Raw genomic sequence first — 18,868 nt, 5'->3', positions numbered from 1 at the left:
AATGGTGGCCATGAATCATTTTGAGGGGGTGAGTGCAGGCATACATCATTGTAAAGGGGTGGGTGGGTTTGAAAATGTTTTAGAAACATTTTAGGTGATTTGTGTGGAAAAAAATGCTGTGTGTTTAATCTAGGGAGCCAGTTTTAATATGGTAATGAGCAAGACTGAAATTTAAGGGCCTATTCATGTTGGGATTCTTCTTTGATTCTAGTGTGTGGCTGTAATTCAGCAAGAAAAAAAGCAAATCAATATGGTCACATTTTTATACCTGTGTTATGAACAAGGATTGCCAGGCAATTAGGGGGAGGTGGGCAGTAGGGGCTCAATGTGGAGACAGCAGTAGTGCAAGTGCTAGGACATTCTACCCAGAAGTGACAGTGAGTAGCTCCAGGAATCACCGGAACGCTACAGTTTCACCATAGAGTTTCTGGCGATTCCTAGAGCTACTGCAGTTACTTCCGGGTTGTACTTGGAAGTGTCATCATAATACTTATGATGCTAAGGTTTTTTTTTTTTAATTTTAATTTTTAATTTCTCCTCTGCTGCCAATCCAAGCATTGGTGGGCCATGGGAACTCAGGGAGAGGGATTCGTTATCCTGACTGGTTGCTTAACAGTCCTATTATTAACTCTGTAGGGAGGAAAACCATCTAGTGAGGCCATATATGAGAAAAAAACACATTATAAATATCATAGAGGGAAATGGCACTTGGGGAGGAATTTCCTTTCTCTTATAACATCAAGTGGATCCTGCCGCTCCCCCCCCCCCCTTGGGGTTAGAGGGAATTGATAGCAGGTGCCATCCTTGTGTTAATGTTAAATTTAATATTAATGTTAATTTGATGCTGCATTTTAACGGGGTAGGGTTTATTTTTAATTTATTAGAGCCTGTATTAATTGATACTTCCGGATTTTAATCTGATATTGTGGTCTATTTATATTCTGTTCACCACCCTGAGCCCTTCGGGGGAGGGCGGTCTATAAACCCAATAAATAATAATGATAATGATAATGATAATGATAATGATAATGATAATGATAATGATAATGATAATGATGATGATAATAATAATAATAATAATATAATAATAATAATAATAATAATCTGCAAACACATCTTAAATAAATAAATGTTATGTGATGGACTGAACAGCTCTTCCTCCTCCAAATTTGAGGTCTACATGTGCCCTCTCTTTCAAAGGAAAAGGGGGGAACCTTGCAACCGGGCTTTATGATGTGTGGTTCTGAAGGTAGAGCATTTATGATGTGTGGTTCAGTGGTACAGCATTTGCTTCAGGTGCAGAAGGTCCCAGGTTCTATCCCCGGCATTTCTAATTAAAGGAATCCAGCAGCAATAGATGTGAAAGACATTTGAATGAGACCTTGGAGAGCTCCAATGAATCTGAGTAGACAATACTGTCCATGACGGACCAAGGATCTTATTTATCATAAGACAACTTCACGTGTGTGTTTTTTTCGCATGTTCAACTTGACAAGCCCTTGCATATTCTCCAAATCAGGGACTGGGCAGTCTGAGAGTAATTCCAAGTTGTCGTTGTAGCTACCAAAGGTGGCTAAAATTTGCAGGCGCTTGTTGATGAACAACTTTAGCAACTGTCCCATTGTTTTGAAATCAGCTGAGCCATCCAGAGTCATTTCCTGATTGCCCCTGCGGGTTACTCAGGAAGGCACAAACTATAGCAATTGAGGCTGTATTTATACGCTAAGAGCTGTGTTTTGTGGGTGTGTCAACTCCGACTTCTTAAATGTCTCACAGGATAAAGGAGAACAGAGAGTAAATGGGGAAACTGCTATAGATTCCATATGGTTCCTGCATGAGATGAAATTGTGCCCCTGGTGCCCTAAGGATGGTGGTGTTTTCAACAGGCCAGGACTACCAGTCAACTGCTAATGTGGCCCATGACAGCCAGCATGCCTTAACAGAGTTTTCTGACTGACTCCTCAGAAACATGGGAACGAACTGTTTGTTTCTGTGAATGGTAGTTAACTGGGTTGTCATTTTGTGTGATGGCCCGAGCTATTATTAGCCTGATATTACTGGCTTCCATTTTGAAACTTACCTAAACCCCACGTTTGGGAATCAGTAAACTCAGTTTGCAAAGTATTTAATGAAAATCAGTTCAGAGTTGTTGGTTTTTTGTTCAAACACCTGCCATAAATCTCAGCAGGCAAAACCAGGAACCAAATAGAGACCAGTGCTAGAAAATAGAAGAGCCAGCGTGATATAGCGGTTAAGAGAAGAGGACTCTAATCTAGGGTACTGGGTTCGATTCCCCTTTCCTCCATATCAAGCCTGCTGGGCCAGACATAGAATTTTCTCAGCCCGCTTAGATGGCAAACCATCTCTGAATGTCATTTGCCTTGAAAACAGTTACCATAAGTCAGCTATGATTTGATGGCGCTTTCCATCACCACACTAGGAAATAAAGGACAAAATATAGACGACAATTCCAGCTGGGACACGTATCAGTAAATATGGATTGTTCCTCTTCAATGAGGATAGCGATTCTTTTCCAAATAAGTTCTTTCCAATAGGCCGACTTAACAGCGTCATTCTGTCTATCAGCTCCTCGGGTTCCGGTTTCGAGGGTGGGGGTGGTTTGTCTGCGTTTACCTGACAATTTCCAAGTTGCAAAATCCCTTCCGCGTGGCAGGAGCTGCTGCCTCTTTATCGTGTTTTGTGTCATCTCCCCACCTTCCTTGCATGGCTCGTTGAAATCACCTTTAATTAACCTAATTAAACATTATCGCAAATACGATTGGAAGTGCTTTGGTGACAGGAGGGTTAGCCATGTTGCGATGTTTTGGTGAGGCACGGTGATGAGATTTGGAGACGATTGCTGCGACTTTGCCCAGAAGAATATGACGCTTGTGCGGCCATTTGCATGCTCTCCAAAATACTTTGTTGTGAAGTCCTGTAGTTCCTCGTGCCGTTTGTCCAGATCTTTTGTTTTCTTGGCTGATGTAAGTCAGGTTGGAAGACAGTAGACCAGATTTACCCCAGCGGCTTTCAACTGTTGACAGGGCTGAAGTATTCATTATGGGTGGGGTTCAGGCTCATCTCACCCAATTCTACAGCCCACCGTCCTGCACGGCTTTTGTCTTTGCAGGTTTCCTGACCCCCAGAGGCCCAACTCTCCCTTACTGACTAGCAGAAAACCAAGAAGGGATGCCATCTTCCAGGGGGGACCTGGGGATCCCTTAGAATCACAGCTCCCCTCCAGACTTGAAGAAGAAGAGTTTGGATTTATACCCCACTTTTCTCTCCTGTAAGGAGTCTCGAAGTGCCTTACAAACTCCTTCCCTTCCTCTCCCCATGGCAAACACCTTGTGAGGCAGGTGGGGCTGAGAAAGTTCTGAGAGAACTGTGACTAGCTTAAGGTCATCCAGCAGCCTTCATGTGGAGGAGCAGGGGAACGAAGCTGGTCCACCAGGTGAGAGTCCATCGCTCATGTGGAGAAGTGGGGGATCAAACTTGGCTCTTGAGAGTAGAGACCATTGCTCTTAACCACTACACCACACTGACTATACAGATCCATTCCACTGGAAAAAAAATGGATGGCTTGGAGGATGAACTATATGAACCCCCATATGTCCCTACTCGGCAATCTGCTGGTGGTTCCTGGCCCCTCAATGATACGGCTGGCCTCCACGCGGACCAGGGCCACCCCGGCCTGGTGGAACACTCTTCCTCCAGCTGTCCGGGCCCTGCGGGACCTGGATGAATTCCGCAGGGCCTGTAAGACTGAGTTGTTCCACCGGGCCTTTGGAGTAACCAGCCATTGATGGTGCCCCCCCCGTTCCTGTTCTCATCTCTGTTTACATCTTTTTTTATTGATGGAGCCAGCAGTCTTCCCATTTAGGGAGGGTTTTAAAAATGGGTTTTGCTGGGTGCCTCGACTTCGATTTGAAATTTTGTACTAACCGCTGTTTTTAAAGGGGATTTAGTAATCTATTTATATTGGAGTTTACTTGTTTAGCTTTGATTGTGTTTAGTTGTATCATGATTTAACTTTGTTGTACACCACCCAGAGCCCTTTGGGGATAGGGCGGTATATAAAACTAAACAATAAATAAATAAATAAATAAATGAATGAATAAATACATACATACATACATACATACATACATACATACATACATACATACATACATACATAAATACATAATACATCCACCCACCCACCCATCCATCCATCCATCCATCCATCCATCCATCCATCCATCCATCCATCCATCCATCCATCCATCCATCCATCCATCCATCCATCCATCCATCCATCCAACCAACCAACCAACCCATCCATCCATCCATCCATCCATCCATCCATCCATCCATCCATCCATCCATCCATCCATCCATCCATCCATCCATAAAACTAGGACATTGGACCACACTGAGGTCCCTGTCCTCTCTTGGTTCCACCCCTCAAACCTCCAGGGGTTTCCCAACCTGGACCTGGCAAGTCTCCAGTCTCCTATCAGTGACCAGGGGGACCTGGCAGTCCTGGAACCAAGACTGTTGACTTCTGTGATTGTTTGTGATTATAAAATACAGCTGTTGAGACTCCAGCTTGAAGAAGGTGACTGATGTGTGGGGAAGAAGGATTTTGAACCCTGCTGGGGAAAACATAAGGATACCTGCAAGGGGGGAGGTGAGCGATTAAGAAGCCAGCCTTCTTCTCCCCCTGCACTGGCCTCTGCCTTCTAATTGCAACACTGGAGATTGTATTTTCTATCCTTACAGAACTGGGGAGAGCCAGCCTCCTCCTGCTAGGCCTCCCATTTGCATTAAATTACGTGAGTCTCACTCCTATTCCAAATAGCCCAGAAGATTTACGCGCACATCAAGCAGCATAATACCAACTCAGATCATTGGTCCATCAAGCTCAGTATCACTTGCTGTCATTGGCTGTGGCTCTCCAGGTTCTCGAAGAGGGGGGCTTTCCAGTAACCTGATATCTAAGATCTGCAACTTCTAGGAATTGAACCGGGAACCTTCTGCATGCAAAGTAGGAGGCATCTGAGCCACAGCTTTCCATCTCTTCCTGTCTCCTGGGCTCCCACGAATTCTGGAGCTGGTGTTTCTTTCCTCGCTGAGCAAAGAATATAACCCACATATGTGCCAAGAGATCAGATAAGGATCACCTAGACTTAGTTATCTGCACCCCATTATCAACCATGTGTGGCATATTCACACCCACCTTGATTTCACAGAGGAACACAGAGGTATTCCTTTTTAATGCTCCTTGCATCAGGGATCATCACTTGCTGGCTTCAAGGTGGGTCCTTGTAATCTCCCAGAATTATGCCTCATCCCCAGACTACAGAGAACAACAGTTTCCCTCGAGAAAATGGATGCTTTGGAGGACAAGCTCTATGGCATTGGACTCTATGGCACTCTATGGTATTGGACTATGGCACTCTATGGCATTGGACTCTATGGACGGACTCTATGGCACTGAGGTTCCTGTGCTCCCCATGCTCCAGCCCCCAAACTACAGGAGTTTCCTGGCCTGATTTTGGCAACTCTACTTCCTTATCCCCTGCTGATGTCTAGGGGGAACTGAACCTGGCAACCTTACCTGATCCCCACTTCCAAACAGTATGCATGGCTGAATGCTCTTCATCATGGGCTGCATTTGTCAGTTGGGGCAACAGTTTTGTTTAGACACACCAGAGAAATGTAACCATCTAAGTCCGTGATGGCGAACCTTTGGCACTCCAGATGTTATGGACTACAATTCCCATCAGCCCCTGCCGGCACGACCAATTGGCCAGGCTGGCAGGGGCTGATGGGGATTGTAGTCCATAACATCTGGAGTGCCAAAGGTTCACCACCACTGGTCTAGGTGCTGGCACTGTTGAGTCCAAAATAGTTCTTTCTGGCCACAGAGCGTGAAATGGTAAGCTGGGCTGCAGAGTTGGGTAATAACAGCACTTGAGTTAAGCAGGTAGCAGCGCACACAGTACAACCCAATAGAAATTACACCGAAGAAGTCAGGGCCTGCTCTGAAAACTCTGCCGTCTGCTCTGAAAACTCATTCTGCAGCAGCCAGAGTTTTCCGAGCAGGCTGCAGTTCCTGATGGTTTCAAATCACTGCCATTCAAACGAACTTGTGTATGTTTGGAAGCACAGACATATGGAATATATGTCCCACCAACCGTGAAACTTATTCAACACTGGTACACGTGGATTCCGGTTAGCTTATAGAGATTCTGCATGGAGGAATTTGTGTTGTATCAGGGAATATTGCTGGGTGGCACTGAAAGGTGGTTAGAATGCATCATTGCTAGAAATGAGATCCATTATCTGCCCGTCAACCATGTGAACATGTAGCTACAATTGTAGCTTTGGAATGGGTGCTTGCCTTTTCGGTTCCTTCCAGTTCTCAAACAACTCATTCTTGATCTTTGTGGGGGAATGGGGGGAGAAAAATATTGTTGCAATCTTAACAGGTGCTGTTTTGTGATAATTAGATAGCTGTACCTACAGATGGGAAAGAAAGGCCTCCATTGTGTTGGACTCTAGACAAACAAGTCACTGACTTGACAAGAATGACGAAAAGGAAGGCACAATGGCGGACAGGGAGGGCTGTGAGGGAAATGCTACTTACCGAGGCTCCCAGTGGCCTTTCCCCATCATGGTGGAGCTAAAGCAGACACCAAGCCCTCAGTGAATCATGGAGGGAACAAACAGGGTCAAATACCATCTTGGCGTAATTGTGGTGAAGTCACTGGTGTTGCTCAAGCGAGTTCATTTAACCCTGAGCGCTTCATCCCTGGCAAAATGAAGACACCAGTCCTTTGTGTGAAGACCACAGGAAATGGGTTTGAGCATCCTGTCTAGGATTTCCAGCCTCCAGGTTAAGAGTGGTGGACTCTAATCTGGAGAGTGGATGTTTCATTCCCCATCCCTCATCATGAGTGACAGGTTCTAATCTGGTGAACTGGGTCTGTTTCCAAACTCCTCCGCATGAAGACTGCTAGTTCCCTTGGGATAGTCATGGTTCTCTCAAAGCTCGTTCAGACTCCCCTACGTTACAAGATATCTGTTGTGGGGAGGGGAAGGGAAGGCAATTGTAAGCGATTTTGAGACTCCTCAAAAATAAAGAAAAGTGGGATATAAAAACCAACTCTTCTTTAGATAGGGGCTGCAGATCTCCCAGAAATACAACAGTTCTGTAGACTAGGGCAGTGGTTCTCAACCTTCCTAATGCTGCGACCCTTTAATACAGTTCCTCATGTTGTGGTGACCCCCAACCCCAACATTTATCCATTTTACAGATGGAGAACACTGATGCAGAGAGTCTTAGGCGACCCCTGTGAAAGGGTCGTTCGATCCCCAAAGGGGTCGCGACCCACAGGTTGAGAACCACTGGACTAGAGATTAGTTCCTCTGGAGAAAATGGCTGCTTTGAAGGGCGGACTCTATGATGTTATACGCTGCTGAGCTTCTTCCCCTCCTCAAGCCCTGTTCTCCTCAAGTTCCACCCCATAATCTCCAGGAATATCTCAAACGAGAGCTGGCAACCATAGAAAGGCCCCAGAGGGCTGATGTTCATAATCCAAGCTCCCTGTAAAGATTGGATGAGGTTTGTGAAAGAAAGGACTTGGGGGACAGTTAGTTGTGCAAAACAACCTCTGAAAATGTCTTCATATTTTCTCCTCTCATGATAATTTCAAGACACGAAAACAAGGAATGATACATACATTGTCAAGCATTGATGTTATGTCTCAGGCGCTCGTGAGACGTTGATGGTAAATGAACAACTGTGAAGTAATATCGTCCGATTAGTAACTTAGTGGTAAACAACCAAGCAGATGGCATACACAGGCAAAAAGACTGAGAAGTGTTTCCTTAAAGGATTTCATAACTTGCTTTAATATATTTGTTTACCAGCAACGATGCTCCGTCCCCAACAGAATAAACACTGAAAAAAGAATGAAATTCTGGAGCCAACCTTGCTCGTTGTTGGAGCGGAGTGGGAAGTTTTATTCCAGTTTGGTGTGGCTTTGTCCTAATGCAGATTGGCAAGGTGTGCAAAACAGAGGGGAAAATATGCACACATTCCAAAATCCGAATAGATTTCCAGCATCTGGCTCCAAATGTTCAAATGTTGAGTTTACAATTGTGAACTTTAAAATATGAAGACCTTCATTTCCCCAATATAATAGTTTATGGCACTGAGGTGGATGGTCTAGGCTAGCCTGACCTCATCTGATCTGGGAAGCAAAGCATGATCAGCCCTGGTTAGTATTTGGATGGTTGACTACCAAGGAATACCAGGGTTGTTCAGCAGAGAAAGCCAATGGCAAACTACCTTTGTTAGACTTTTGCCTTGAAGACCTTACTTGGTTGCCATGAGTCAGCTGTGGCTTCACGCACACAAGTTTACACTGTTCCCCTACAGCAGGGGTGTCAAACTCGCGGCCCTCCAGATGTTCATGAACTACAATTCCCATCAGTCCTTCCCAACATGAGCATTGGCTATACTGGCAAGGGCTGATGGGAACTGTAGTTCATGAACATCTGGAGGGCCACGAGTTTGACACCTGTGCCCTACAACCTCTAAATTGCATCATATCCAATACTGGAATGGTTGTGAATTAGGGGTGGACAGCTTCTATATTTTAGGAATTCTGTAGAACACAAAGTCTTCCTGGATGATCGAGCTCCCATAATAAATAGGGGATGGTTCAGAAATTTGATTCATCCCTCAATTTTAGAAACAAGGAGGTCTTGTTTCTGAGGTGTTTCTAAATACTCCATTTTTTCTGTATTTATTTTTGAATGTTGCATGATGCACGGTGCCTGCACAGTTTGGTATAATTTTCATTTCATTTGCATCTTGTTCTTCCCCAATATTCCCAATCTGCATAAGCACACTGATAAAATACAACCAACCAATAAACTGCATATGAAAGTATACAAGACTCTATCAAAATTCTTGTTTTCCCAATTCCCAGGGGCTCTACTCATGGCATTCTAACACACCTGTATCAAGGAATGGAAGCATCTTGTACACTACAGGGAACATCGTATTTGCTGCCTTGGTCCCTTTAGAGAAAGGATAAGGTTTAAAATGCAACATATAAAAATACAAGAGGCTATGTGTGTTCAGAACTGTCCTTCCAAGGGACATGCATCATGCTATCTTCCTCTATTTTATTCTTCCAACAGCCCTGTTGAGGTTGGGTAGTATTTCATGAGTCCTTCTTGATCCAAATGGCTCAGATCACAGCAAATGAAATCAGAGGGTTCGTCTGCCATGCCTTCTCTTGCCAATTTCCTTCAAAATCGGGAAGAGCGCTTCAGGTGGAATTTGAGAGTCCCTTCCTATCTCACCTGAAGTGATCTGAATTGTTTCAATTGTGAGAGAATGTACGTGCAGCTTTTTGAAGGCTCTTTCTTGGAAGCTGGCTCCACCTTTCCAGCTCTTTTTCTTGTCCGCCTTGTCTCAGGCAAGATAATCCACTGAGCCTGGGGAGAGGGGAGGGCAGTGGGAAAGACCAAACAAGGCGCCTTTGGAAATTCTGTGTGCTGTACTCGGCCCACGTGTTTCCCTCATGCTTGGAACATCTTCGATCACTTTGGGTGAGATCAAAGGATCTCTGACACTTTCACCCCAAATCAGCTGAGTTGTTCAGCTTTATTATTATTATTATTATTATTATTATTATTATTATTATTATTATTATTATTATTATTATTATTATTATTGATTCCACAACTGCCAGATCTTTAGCTGGTTGTTGGCCTTCATTACAATTCAAGCCTCACCCAGAAGCCTAGGAATTTGTAATGTATCGGCATAGTATTCATGCGGATGATTATTATTATTGTATTGTCGAAGGCTTTCACGGCCGGAATCATTTGGGTGCTGTGTGGTTTCCGGGCTGTATGGCCGTGTTCTAGCAACATTCTCTCCTGACGTTTCGCCTGCATCTGTGGCTGGCATCTTCATCTTCTGATGGTGGTGGTGGTGGTGGTGGTGGTGGTGGTGCTGCTGCTGCTGCTGCTGCTGTTTGTTTGTTTGTTTGTTTGTTTGTTTGACTTTTATACCGTCCACCCCCGGAGGGCTCTGGGCGGTGTACAACATTTCAATATAACATAAATAAGCAAAAGGAGCCCTCTCAATAAATTAAATACAATATAAGATAAAATAAAATAAAATAAGGGCTCTAAGCATCGAATTAAGACCATGATGGAAAAGAGTGGGGAGTGTGAATTAATAAAAGCCTTCATCCCTGTTTACTTTTTCTGTTCCCTTCTACTCTCAACCTTCTCAGCTCTGCAGCAAGTACATGGTGGGTGGGCCTCACCCTGGGTGTGCCCTGCCCTTTGCCAGATTTGTGCCTTTCAAGAGTGAGCAACCCTACCCATGCATTGACAGACAAAACCCAAAGAGATGTAATATTGGCATGAAAACAATTTTATTTTGATAAATGAGCAACTCTCTGTGCTTTTATTGCATCTTGCTGAGAAGTGTAAATGTGAAATTCCTTGGCGGGTTGTATCTGGGCTACAGGGTGCCTGTCAGCCTTCCGCCTTGGACGTCATTCACATCAGGGAGCAATTCACATCAGAGAATTTGTGTCTTTGGAATCACCCACTCTTCAATCCGTTTCGGTTCTAGAGCAAAATGTAGTTATCTGCTCTATGAATGCGCAGGTAGATCCAATCCCATATCTCCCATATCTCAGTACCCATATTTTCTTTCTTTCTTTCTTTCTTTCTTTCTTTCTTTCTTTCTTTCTTTCTTTCTTTCTTTCTTTCTTTCTTTCTTTCTTTCTTTCTTGCTTTCTTTCTTTCTTTCTTTCTTTCTTTCTTTTCTTTCCTTCCTTTTCTTTTCTTTCCTTCCCTCTTCCTTCCTTCCTTCCTGCCTTCCTGCCTTCCTGCCTTCCTGCCTGCCTTCCTTCCTTCCTTCCTTCCTTCCTTCCTTCCTTCCTTCCTTCCTTCCTTCCTTCCTTCTTTCTTGCCTGCCTGCCTGCCTGCCTGCCTGCCTCCTTCCTTCCTTCCTTCCTTCCTTCCTTCCTTCCTTCCTTCCTTCCTTCCTTCCTTCCTTCCTTCCTTCCTTCCTTCCTTCTTCCTTCCTTCCTTCCTTCCTTCCTTCCTTCCTTCCTTCCTTCCTTCCTTCCTTCCTTCCTGCCTCCCTCCCTCCCCCTCCTCCCTCCCTCCCTCCCTCCCTCCCTCCCTCCCTCCCTTCCTTCCTTCCTTCCTTCCTTCCTTCCTTCCTTCCTTCCTTCCTTCCTTCCTTCCTTCCTTCCTTCCTTCCTTCCTTCCTTCCTTCCTTCCTTCCTTCCTTCCTTCCTTCCTTCCTTCCTTCCTTCCTTCCTTCCCTGACCTTCTCCTTAACAGGCTCAGGGGGACTTACAACGATAAACGTTTTGTCCATCCAGGTTCTGTGCTTACTTTTTGGATGTGCCTTTTTACCAGCAGAAAAGCTGGCGGATCCTACCCTAAGCCAACACTGAACCAGTGCCTTTCACAAGGTCTGCAGACATCCAAAAGATGCAGCTTCCCCCATCGCTATCATTCCATGCCTGGAAAAACTGCACCCATTACATTTCTGCCTATTAAGTACCTGTTAAGGCGTTCAAAAAAGGGTGGAGGTGAGGGGAGCCCTAATTACCCTCTCTGGTTCTTTGCAAAACAGCAAATTGCCCTCTTCCTTGTTTCAGTCGGGCTATACACAGGCAACATTTCCTGTCCTCTGATTTATCACTCTCTTCTGTGCTCCCACAAGAAAGGAGGAGAAAAAGGATTCAATGCTTTTGCTGATCTGGTACCTTGAAGTGTGTCTGGATGAGAACACTGCCCAGAAACCATCTGGACACTGCTTAGATGAGAGCTTTTGAAAATGGAGTGGAGAGCAGGACGAGCGGCCGTAGACGAGTCGAGCGACTGAGCCAATCCACAGAAGGCAACAGAACAAAATAACACCAGTTCGTAGTCTTGCAGCCTCCGTGACCTGAGAGGAATTTTCTTCTGGCCTCCAAACTGGTCAGCTGTCTGCATGTGGGGATAAAGATTCCAGAGAGGTCGCCAGGTTCATCCGCTGCAGCAAATTAAACAGGAGCCCAGTGACACCTTCAAGACTAACCAGATTTATTCCAGTGGGAGCTTTAGTGAGTCAGAGCTCCCTTCATTAGATGTGCAAAAGCTGATGTTCGAATCAACACTGTTAGTCTTGAAGGTGCCGCTGGACTCCTGTTTAATGCTGAGCGTCAACAGAATCACAGACACTGAAAGTCAGGGTTTGAGCTCTGGTGTCATTTCTGTTCTGGTAAAAAAACGGAAGTGGCCTAGGTAGTTCTAGGAATTTACCATAGAGTTTCTGGTGATTCCTAGAACTACCCTATGTCACTTGGTTTTTTTTAAACCAGATGTGATGTAGTGCAACACTGTGGGTTTTCTTCTTTTTCTCCTGCTGTTTTTAAGAGCAGCAGTGCTAACTGGAGAAGGGGGTAGGGCATCCCCTGGCTCCCATGGGGGGAATGGAACCCGTAGCTGAAGTGCAGCGATTAATGCACTATGTAGTTCTCCTGACTGTATAGCCTAGCTTGAAATAGCATTGTCAGAACCATGCCTGGAATGCCTAGGAGACTTTGGGGGCTGGGCATGAAAAAAAAAAAAAGATCCTGAGGTATTACTTTCTCTTCTAACTAGAACCCAGAAGTGACATCACCAACACTCTAGGATTTTCCCTAGTCTCTATGATAAAAAAAGATCAGAAAGATTTTGATGGCATTTCTAAAACCACTTCCAGGTTTCAGGTGGAAGTGGTGTTGATGAGTCCCCAACATTCTCCTCCCCCACCCCCATTGCCCTGGTAGGGATGGTAAAACATTGATGGAAGGTTGCCCACAGATTGGAGGCAGATGGCCAAACTCGCTTTACATCTCCCCCAATAATTCTTCTAGTGATGCAACCAGTTTTTAGATGTTTTCTCCCACAATAGCAATAATTATGCACGTACTTGATTCCAATTGTGATTTACTAAGGATGAGGCCATGGCTAAGTAACAGAGCATGGGTATGGCATGTTGAAGGTCCAAGGTTCAATTCCTGGCATCTCCACTTAAAAGCAGTAGGTTGTAGGAGAAGGGAAAGACTTCAAGGTGATATGCTGGAATGCTGCTGCCAGTCAACTGATCTTGATAGACCAATGATCTGACTCAGTATAAGACAGCTTGGAAAACCACCCAGCTAACTTCACGTGGAGGAATGGGGGATTGAACCCAGTTCTCCAGAGTAGTCTCTGCCACTCTTAACCATTACACCATGCTGGCTCTGTACAACTGTTTTGCCCTTGAGGGATTTTCTGGAGCAGAATCCTTCTACAGCTCCATCAGGAATGTGATGACAATGACATGATTGCCGGAATATTATTGATTGCAATGTGTTCTCAAGGAGTTGCTTCCAAGCGATCAGATGTCAGCTTAGGATGCCTGGGGTGGCACCACTCCTAAAGTGCTAGACAAAGAAGGTAGGCTGGTAAGGAGCTGAGGGTGGATAAGACACCAAGAAAGATGGCTAAACATGGCAGATCCAGGTGTGGCTTCTTCACTCTGTTCACATCTGCCCGGCAACCTGGGCAACTGGCCACAGCAGGATAGGTGATAGACGGGAAGGTGAAGACGTGTGCCAAAATCTGCTGAACTTGTCCATCAACATTCTAGTCTAACACCCATCCCAGCTTCTGCAGGCAGGTATATAAGCGAGGTGACTCCCTCGTCACCGGTTATCTGTCAACGGCTCCCAATCCTTCTTGTGTCCCATTTCTGGAAAGCTACTGACTTCTCCTTGGTTATTTGGTTTCCTCTGGTGTCAGCAAGGCCCACCATGGTGGGGCAGCCAGTGGTCCAACAGCAAGGCCTTGTAGCCACCAGGCAAGCCCACCTGTTTATGCTTCTACTGGCGTTGATGGGTAAGGAAATCTATCATTTTATCCTTTTGTGGTAGCTGATTCTTTTGTTGTGAAAATCTAGCAAGTTGTAGACCGGGAAGAAAAGAAGAAGCAGGAGAAAATCTAGCAAGTTGTAGACCTGGAAGGCCAAAACTATTGGGACTTGTTCCTAGCCCTGGGACAGAAGTGATAGGAAATATGGTGGTGCATTTGCCTTGGTCAGGAGCTATGAATCAGATCTACAAGGATAGTAGAAAACAGAGATATAGGATTCTGGAAATCTATTTCTACTTTAGCCTCTTGTTTAGAATCCCTTTTAGACCTACTGATTATTATTGTGTTGGATCAGAACAAATGTCAAATGTCTGGCTTCACACAGTAGCCAATTAGATACCCCAGGAGGCCCCCAAGAAGGTCGCAGAGGCAAAGTTTCTTCCTTCTTTTGTCCCCTAGTGACAGGCATTCAGAAGGAAATACAGCATCTGAACATGGAGGCTTCATTTAATCATCACACGTCATTCAACGTATCAAAGAAATACGAAGAACCGATTAGCAGGGACATTTTTGGCAGGGCAGAAATGCATCTGAGACGGTCCATAGCTCAGTGGTAGAGTGTGTTCAATCCCAGGCCTACCCAGTCAGAGGGTAGGCAACATAAAATGCCCTGGATGGTGTGAGGCTCTGGAGAACTGTTTACCTGTGAGGGGAAGTTACACTGAACTCTGTGGCTCTACACATGTGCAGTTGCTCTGTATATCATTTCTAGAAGTTACATTTCTTAGTGGGATGATGGCCGGCATACTTGCATGTGGGCACAAATGCGAATGCTCCAGCGTTCAGCCTCCTGTATCACCTTCCATATCACACACACCTGCAGCCGCTGAGTTGGTTTTTTAAAAAACTGTAATCAAATTTTGTCAGACAATGATATATCTTCGTGTCGGTCTGTAATGCCCATGAACAGTCATTTTTAAATCAGTGGAGGAATGACAAGGAAAATGACAGGGGAAACGAACACAATCTCACAAGGGACAAAGCAGAGCCTTCAGAAGTAATGAGGGGAACAGGTTGTAGATGTGAGTTTCATGTTCCTATTTTCATTCTGAAATGTTGGCAGGCATATGGTAATTCTTGCTCAGATGTACCTTTTTCTTTTGAAAACCTTGCCACTTCGGGGACAATTTACCTCATGCTTGTCTTACAAATGTTTCTATTGCCTTCCTTTTCAGTGGTTTCTCCTGCATTATTTATTCACGTACATAATTTGTATGCCTCCTCTCCAGAACCTGCTTGAGATAGCGCACAAGGAGAATAATAAAAACCAAACAAGCCAATTAAAAAAATTTAAAAAATGTCATACAATAACTTCCTATGGCCCAGGGGCAGTTTTTTTAGTCTTCCAAAAAATCACTGTTTCATATGACACTGAAATGTGTTTCCTCTTAAGTCATCACCATATTTCAGGCTATGTGGAGATATAAATGCCATATGGTTGCCCCACAGAGAATCCGGGAATAAGCAAGGGTTGAAATAGCAATGCTGTTGTGAGATAGTCACTTTAATTCCGGGTATTGAGGTAATGTGTGCATTTATACTTCTGGATTCTATTTTTGATAGACTGGCAAGACTTTCACCTCCAAATAAATTTTTCTAGCAGGCAATCTGACAATCCTGAACTGACCTTCTAGTTTTCCTTCAGCTTTTGCTTAACGTGAAATGAGGTAACCAAATGACTTATCTTTTATCTTGTAATTCTGTAATTCTGACAGAAATTTTAGGGACATCATGTAGGGGCAGTGTCCCCACCCTAGCATTTTAGCCCATGTGTAATTGTTCTTTAGGATCACCTTTTTAAAAACATACAGAAAAGTAACCATCATAGCCAGTGGTGGGATCCAAAATTTTTAATAACAGGTTCCGATGGTGGTGGGATTCAAACAGTGGCGCCACCGCACACGCGCACCTCCAGTCCCTATTGGGCAGGGAGGTTGCTTTAGTAACCCCTTCTCGGCACTCAGAAAAATTAGTAACCCCTTCTAGAGAAGTGGTGAGAACTGGTTGGATCCCACCTCTGATCATAGCATGTTCATAAAATGCCCTGGATGGGATCCAGTTGTTTTTTCACAAGGTTGAAAGTAGGAAGGTCCTCAAATAAGGATATGCTGGTGATCACGTGACCTGAATGGACAAAAAACAGGCGGGATCAGGCTGCAGCAAGATGAAGGATCGGCTGACATTCAGTGAGAAAGCTAACTGGATCCCAGTTGTTTCAATTTTCATCTTGAACATACCCAAGAATGAGCCTTTGAAACTTGTTCTTCTCCCACAACAAACACTGAAATCTCTTCTTTTACTTTTTACTTCATTTCAAATTTATACCCTGCCCTTCTTCAGCAAGCTGGGCTCCTCCTCCCTGCAATGCTTGATATGGCACACTTGGAACTGTCCTCCAAATCTGACTTATATTTCACTTTAGAAGAAATTTGGTAGAAATTTGGTAGAAATTTAAAGTAGGGATGCCAATTCTGGCTTGAGAAATTCCTTGAGAATTTGGGATTGGTTCCTGGGGAAGGGGAAAACAGAAGTGATGGCCTGACAAGAAATTGTTGGAAAGTCTATGGTCCCCCGCCCCTCTATGATGTGGCTGGCTTCTACCCGGGCCATGGCTTTTATGGCCCTGGCCCCGGCCTGGTGGAACACTCTTCCTCCAGCTGTTAGGGCCCTGCGGGACCTTGGTGAGTTCTGCAGGGCCTGTAAAACTGAGCTGTTCCACCGGGCTTTTGAGGGAGTTGGCCGCTGAGTAACTGCCCCTTCTCGATGCCCATGTACCATCTGCTGGTCCTCTCCCAGGGTTAGGACCGGGCGCCACCTACCAAGCGGTCGATGGGTTATACTGCTGCTGTTTTAATTAATTGATTCCATGGATGTTAATGATCGTTTGATTGTCTTGTGCACTGGTTTTATTGTTTTATTCTTTTGTTTACATGTACACCGCTCTGAGCCCTTCGGGGGTAGAGTAGTTAAGAAATCAAATTATTATTATTATTATCATTATCATTATCATTATTATTGTAGATTCGACATCTGCCAGATCTGTAAGCTGGTTGTTAGCCTTCATTACAATTCGAGCCTCACCCAGAGGCCTAGGAAGTTGTAATTTATTGACATAGTCGTCTTCTTCTTCTTCTTCTTCTTCTTCTTCTTCTTCTTCTTCTTCTTCTTCTTCTTCTTCTTCTTCTTCTTCTTCTTCTTCTTCTTCTTCTTCTTCTTCTTCTTCTTCTTCTTCTTCTTCTTCTTCTTCTTCTTCTTCTTCTTCTTCTTCTTCTTCTTCTTCTTCTTCTTCTTCTTCTTCTTCTTGTGTGGCAATGGGAAGAGAAAGCTGCCAGCAGGAGATATCCTGTGGTAGCAGGAGGCCTAGAAAACCTGATGCCCTTCCACTTTCCCCTTAAATTTCACTTGAAGTAAATTGGGACTGAGAACTCTATGGCATGAGTTGCTTTTGCATCTTTAAAATACGAAGCATACAACTCTTAAGGTTGCCAGGTTACTTTGTCTTCTTCCAAGTAACCTGGAGGCGGTTTTGATTTCAGCATTCCGACAGCTGGAATTAAGACTGCGAGACTCCTGCTGATCTTCTCTTGCACTCTGTTTTGATTTATTAGTCCATTCATATCCTGCCTTTCTTCCATCATGGAACAAGGCGGAGAAGAACAAGTTCCTTGGGAGACCGCCAATCAGCCCCCTCTGACCGGACACTTTCTCAGCTCAGCTTCAGGAGGGGTGCTACATGATGCGTTCTGTGAATGAAACCATAAGGATTTTTTACAATCAGTATTGCCAGTGTAACTTCTTTTCAAATGTTCACCCCACCTCACAGTGGAAATTGTGATCATGTGTGGAAAATATCCTTTGTATTCCTGCCATGTCACCTCAGTTGCTATTTCCCGACTTCAAGCAGGGTTGGCAACTCCTGCTTGGGAAATATCTGGAAATTTGGGGGTGGAGCTTGGGGAGTGTTGAATTGGAGAGGGGAAGGGCTACATCAGGGTATAATTCCATAAAACCCGCCCTCCAAAGCAGCCATTTTATCCAGGAGAACTGATCTCTGTTGTCTGGAGAGAGACCAGCTGTCATCCTGGGAGATTTTATAGACAATCCACCGGGGGTTCTGTGTCAGGAACACCTAGATTTTTTGTTGAATGTCTCTTTCCTACCAGACATGTAGGGGACAGTTAGGCGCTCAACCTGACCTTCCTTTGCACCTTATCTTTGACAGCCTTCTCATGGGCCCGACCGTAACTGCAGACAGTGTTTCCAGCACAGTTGCAACATACACTTATATAAAGACGTTATCACACAGGCAGTTTTATTGTAGATCCTGTTCTTAATTACTCTATTAACTCAACTGCTGCCAAGCAGTCTCACAACGATCTATAAACGTCCATCAGCACCAGCTCTACTTTGTTGAAATCGTCAACGTTTTGTTTCTTAGGATGCATACAGATCATTTTTGGGCAAGGGAGTGGCAGAGGCAGGTGCATTACCCCTTTTGAACTATGGTGATCACTGTGCAAACGTAGGCATAGGACAGGGGTAGGGAACCTGCGGCTTGAGAGCTGCATGCAGCTCTTCTACCCTTGCACTGCGGCTCCACGAGCGGAGCCGCTGGCCCCACCCTTGCCCACCCTGCAGGCAGCAGGGCGGGCGCACCAACTGCCTGCAGACGACCGGGCCGCGCCACGGGCTTCCCCTCTCGCCTGCCCTGTTGGAGCGGGGTGGGTGCTTTCCCGGCGGCCGGCAAGGCCGAGCCGCTGGCCCCATCCTTGCCCGCCCTGCAGGCAGCAGGGCGGATGCATCCATGCGCTTCTCAGAATGAGCGGAGTAAAAGGTAACCCCCCCCCAATATATACAGTGTTATCTTTATTTTAAATGTCAA

The 18,868-nt window shown here is 44.9% G+C and overlaps 1 protein-coding gene across 2 annotated transcripts in view; it reads left to right on the top strand.

The window, feature by feature from the left end:
- Positions 1 to 18,868, top strand: part of LOC125444881 (serine protease 27-like) — a 50,466-nt gene that overhangs the window by 13,753 nt on the left and 17,845 nt on the right. The window contains exon 1 of one of the 2 annotated variants that reach the window (XM_048517630.1): positions 13,790 to 13,953. The exons of the other annotated variant lie outside the window; for it this stretch is intronic. Coding sequence (XP_048373587.1) covers positions 13,869 to 13,953 — 85 coding nt within the window. The 5' untranslated portion in view covers positions 13,790 to 13,868. Of the gene's footprint in view, positions 1 to 13,789; positions 13,954 to 18,868 lie in introns of those variants that run through there. 2 annotated transcript variants of the gene reach the window in all.

Source organism: Sphaerodactylus townsendi, linkage group LG15 (assembly GCF_021028975.2).
Source record: "Sphaerodactylus townsendi isolate TG3544 linkage group LG15, MPM_Stown_v2.3, whole genome shotgun sequence".
NCBI classification, from domain to species: Eukaryota; Metazoa; Chordata; class Lepidosauria; order Squamata; family Sphaerodactylidae; genus Sphaerodactylus; species Sphaerodactylus townsendi.
The sequence above is the reverse complement of the archived record's forward strand: the minus strand, read 5'-3'. Positions and strand labels throughout refer to the sequence as shown.